General features: G+C 47.3%; 1 protein-coding gene across 1 annotated transcript in view; it reads right to left on the reverse strand.

Annotated features, from left to right (window-relative positions):
• The window catches only part of emilin1b (elastin microfibril interfacer 1b), a 26,905-nt gene that overhangs the window by 16,129 nt on the left and 5,418 nt on the right, over nt 1-5,358 (reverse strand). The window contains 1 exon segment of the mRNA XM_060072196.1: nt 1-66. This exon segment is cut by the window's left edge and continues 31 nt beyond it. Coding sequence (XP_059928179.1) covers nt 1-66 — 66 coding nt within the window.

Below are 5,358 nucleotides of genomic sequence, written 5' to 3' on the forward strand. Positions count from 1 at the left end.
TAGGTCTCCACCCCATCCTCCACCATACAGCTCACTGTCTTCGTCACTACATACGCACACCAGTTCCTGAGAGAGAGAGAGAGAGAGAGAGAGAGAGAGAGAGAGAGAGAGAGAGAGAGAGAGAGAGGGAGGGAGAGACAGAAATGAACACACACACACACACACACACAAACACACGCACACACACACACACACACACACACACACACACACACACACACACACACACACACACACACCACACACACACACACACACACACACACACAGGAGTTAGTTTAGCATCAGCTGGCTGTGATAAACAAACAGCTCACAGGGACTGTGGTTACAGAGGGTTAGGTCACTGGCCCCCAGTGACCGCTGCTCTGGCCCCCAGGCTCCACAGGGCAGCTCCCAGGAGCCGACCACACTGCGGTCCGGCCGCGTCATTTCCTGGACTCAATTAGGGCACATCCACTCATGTGCAGCCAAGGTGTGGTGGAAAAAAAAAAGGGAACACATGTGCAACAAATCTTCCTAGCGTCCTAAACGGCGAAGCGTCAATGGCATCAGCAGTATTTCTTCACCGGCCGAGGAAAACAGAAGAAATGCTAAAGGAAAAAAAAAGGTTAACGCAGAAATCAGATGGTGGTCCCGAGGGCTTGGACTACTTGTAACATCACTCAATTTAGGTACTAGTTATTAACCCTTACTACACTGGAAACCAATTACCTTTTGAATTACCCTTTCGTCATGACCCAGTATATATCAACCCATTCTGTATGTACTTTACCACTCTTATCTATTTACACATGATGACACACTTATCTCAGTAACAAACAGCGTCATTCTGAAGGCGCTGGACAGCAGGCACAACTGACTCTGGTGAGCTTGCCGTGAACTCTCGCCTGGCCATATTTCAAGGGGGGGGGGGGGGGGGGGCTGGCGCTCATGATCATCACTGAATCAGACGGGGCGAGCAACGCGTCCCAACACAGTAAAGTGCCCGTTAAAGAGGAACATCACAGCGGGAGCGTCGAATGGGGCCGACGGATGAGTGAAGCTGAAATATCGCACTCCTTCCGTGGCTCTAATAAAGTTATTCAGGGAAGTGGCAAATCAAACGCACCCACACAAAACACACACGCACATGACACATGGTCCCGCGTCTACACTATGCTAGGTCTGGAGATTCATCTCACGCGAGCGACCAGACAGCAGTGACAAGGTACCGGGATCCAGAGAGAACCGCCACCGTGAATACTTTGACGCTTTGACGGTATTTACTTTTATTGCAAGGCACTTTAAGGGGACTGTCGGCAAAGCAGGATGTTTGCCCCTGCATGCCCCGTCAACGCTCCCTTTCTCTAGGGCATCCCGAAGCTCCCCAACGACCTCACTGTCTTGGAACATCTGGACAAGGAGGACGACGCCTTCCACATGCCAGGTGAGGTGCCACTAATGGACGATGGAGCTGGGCGCTTGACCCACACACATACCTCATCCCAGCAGAGAGGGCTCACCAATGGAGGACGAGTCTCTCGGCTATACGGGCTAATGGGTTTAAGTGGGACTCGCCTAAGCGTCCACGCCGGTATTGGTACGAGAGGAAAGGGGGGGGGGGGGAAGGGGGGGGGGTGAGCTGTGGGTCTTGTTAAACTCTGAGGTCCATTAATAATGAGGCATATGTGTACGGTGCAGCCATAACTCCCTGCAGAGCAACAGTCAGACGGGGAGAATTATGTGGCGGCCGCCCTCACGGCCCACAGAGCAACACTCATGTGGATTTACAGTTCCTGGTCTTGAACTGGTGTTCAGGTTCAGTGAGGCTCGCCGTAAACTGACCATGATCTGACTTTCCTCCTCTCTCTTGAGTACAGATTCTTGGCATTTCTACAACACCACTTTTTTGTCGTCCTCTTTGTAATTGTAATTTGGCGCTTGTTCGATGACGTTTATATCGTATAAGTCACATTTCTGTTGAATGGGAGGGACATAAGCGACAAGTATTCTCCTTGAAGACGTAGCTTCTAACAATTTCGTATTTACTTTGTTACCTTTATGCACTTGTGCCACTGTTTTATCATGACACTCCCGGAGTCGATACTGTTGTTTTTTTCATTTGACTTATCATTGCAATTACTGTGAATTTCTTCAAAATAGGTAACATTTGTGTTTTGTCAGAGCTCTAACACTGTTGCAGAGCCAGCCTATTGTTTACAGTATGAATCTGTAAAGCAGGGTTGTGAGTTTAGCTCCATGTGAGCTCATTGAGAGAGGGAGAGTTCCATGTAAAAGATAAGCAGGAGGCCCACATCTGTCGCAAGCTGTTGATACATTTGTTTGAATTGTATTCTAGCCTTGTTTTCACACACAGATACACACACCACACACACACGCACACACACCACACACACACACACACACACACACACACACACACACACACACACACACACACATGAACACACAAACACATCAGACATTTGCACGCACACGCACACTGCGAACAAGCACACATGCACCGACACACAAGCACACACAAACAAACACAAACATACAAAGGTTCCTCTGTGGCTCGGTTACTGTGCAGACAGGAAATGTGTAACTCAGGCAGTGATGTCATCTCATCAATCTGGATCCCTCCGCATACCTCCGCCTCTCTGTGTCTACTCCTTGTTCACCACTGGGACACAATACGCGTGGCACACACGAGGCCTCTCGCCACTTACACATATCACAAACTCTGCTCTGTTAAAGCTGCCCAGAAAGAAGTATGCTCTTTTTGTGCAGAATCTGAAGCCGAGACCCTGGACAAAGAGATTATGTATGTTGTCCCACACCACTGAGTGACCAAACCTACACAAAGTTCACTAAACTAGTTATTTTAATTATAATAGTTATAATTATTATGTGGTGTGTCACCCATGAGACCAACATTTTTTGATTACATAGAAGGTGGAAGAATTCAGAAAATGTTGCTTGGTCCAAATCACACGTCAGTCCCGAGGAAAATGTGACTCTCTTGGCGGCCATTTTGGATCAAAAACAAAAGCTGTGCTGAGAGATGAGCATAACACAGAACTGATGGATAATCACTGTCCTTCAGTAAAGGATCCAATTGTTGGTTCCCTCATGGATGCGACAAAACACTGAGTCATGGTCTGGGTTTATTCGCCTTCCGTTTCTACAGGGTAAAAACGTTAGTGCTAGCACCCACAATAGTGAGATAAGGTGGTGATGGTGGAACACGACAGCAGCCCACAAAATTAGCAGTGATTTGGGGGCAGATAAATGGGAAAGGAACGTTATCTCGGACTGTGTAGATTATAATTTATCGTCATGGATAATCCTGAAAGAATCACTTAGATCCTGTTGAGGATCCTTAAATTGATAGTGATGGAGGGGCAGTCAGGGAAGGAGAGCTAATGCAGGTTGACAAAGTGTGACACCGATTTGATCTCGGTCACTAAATTCTCAGGATAATGGCAGAGCAATAACTGTCACCTCTTGCTTTGACTCAGCTGTTCTTATTTGAAAACAGATGCTGGTTGGGGTTGGGGGTACGGGGTGGGGGGGGGGGGGGGTCTCATTGCTGGTGTGTGTGGTCTTGCTACATCACAGCTCTAAAGGCCAGGCCGTATGGCTTCAAGCGTGACTTCCAAAAAATTCTCCAGAGTTTTGTCACGGACGGCCGGACTGGAAACACTTCCAGCAGGTAAGGCCTGCGCTCTCAGTGACCTCACCAACTGCCCGGGGTCAGAGGTCACTAACTGGAAAATATGGGGGTTGTTAATCTTGAGCGAGATGGAGGATCAGTGCAGCAGCAGCAGCAGCAGCGGCAGCAGACTGCAGCTGGTGTTCTGGAGCAGTGTGTGGCCTCTGGCTGCTGGAAGACCTTAGGTCCAAACACTCAACGCCAAATTAATTCTTCGGCACCGATTTATGGCGCAATGTGCCTTTCACACACATTTTATGCTTTATGTGCAGCATTGACATGACACGTATTTACAAGTCAAACAGCCTTTGTAACTTCATTTTGAGTTTGACTTTTAACAAGAAGCAACGCAAACATTGGACTTCAGCAGTTGAAATCCACGTAAAGATTGAAGTACGGCATTTAATAAAAGAAAGAAAAGAAAGATTGGGAATAAATTACTTGATAAATGAAAGGAGCGATAAGAGTCATGAGAAAATTGCTTGGCACGTATCACGCTTAAAAACAGAACAGTCTGTGTTTAGGAGTGGCACAATACAAGCTCTATAATGTCCAATAATCTCACAAGCGCACTGCTTTTTCAATACGTTCCACTCTGTTGATTGTGACTCCAGGCACGCACACACACACACTGTTCCATATAGGGCTTCCCCGCCCTCTTCTTATCTAAACTACCAATAGTTTTACCGCTATGTTCTCACTTGTTTTTCCTCCAAAGTAAATGTTGGGGAGTTTTTCAGCTTTTTTGTCGACGACAATGGCGCTGTGGTGAAACTCGCCTTATGTGCTGTGTCTGGGGTTTGTTTGCTTGATTGATGGTGAGTGCATTCCCTTCTGGCTGAGATCCAAGGGATTCTGCCTTCTGACAGTGGAAGCACCTCTCCCAGTCTCTACTGACTGACCTCACCAGCATTACAAAAGACGTGGGGTTTAGACCCATTGCTTTAAGTGGGCGGGTGTGTGTGTGTGTGTGTGTGTGTGTGTGTGTGTGTATGTATGTGTGTCTGCTGAGAGTGCATTCACCACACGTTTACTATACACCACAGACCCATCCGCTTTAAGTGTGTGTCTAGTGGTCTGTGTGTCGTGTGTGTGTGTGCTCGAGTGTGTGAGGTGTCGTGTTGGTGTAGTGCTGTGCCTGGCTGTGTGCGTGTGTGTGTGTGTGTGTATCCAAACACTTTTATCTTCATTCCCATTTATTACTACAGTTTTGTTTGTGTTTTGACTTGCATTGCATTGCAGTGTAAGGGTTAGGGTTAGGGTTACCAATCTGCGATACTCTACCACAATACATGACCCCTAACTAACCTACTTGGAAATCCCACACAATCCAATGTATTTAGCGACAACTTGAACAGCTCTGGGCCTGTGGCATGCATTGTTGGAAATGTCCCACTCCTAATACTTCCTTCTCTTATTTCAACACTAGGATGGCAGATGTGTGTGTGTGGTGTGTGTGTGTGGTGTGTGTGTGTGTGTGTGTGTGTGTGTGTGTGTGTGTGTGTGTGTCCCTATCAAAATCTTCTCCCATGCAATTGGCCGACAGAAAGCTCCATTCCTTCGCCATTGGTCACGGGTACTTTTTACTTTGCTTTCGTGTCTCTTTTCCTTTTTTTTTCCGGGGGCCTTTCATTGTAACTGTTTAGTCAACGCGTACCCTC

This window comes from Gadus macrocephalus, chromosome 14, assembly GCF_031168955.1.
Source record: "Gadus macrocephalus chromosome 14, ASM3116895v1".
Lineage (NCBI taxonomy): Eukaryota > Metazoa > Chordata > Actinopteri > Gadiformes > Gadidae > Gadus > Gadus macrocephalus.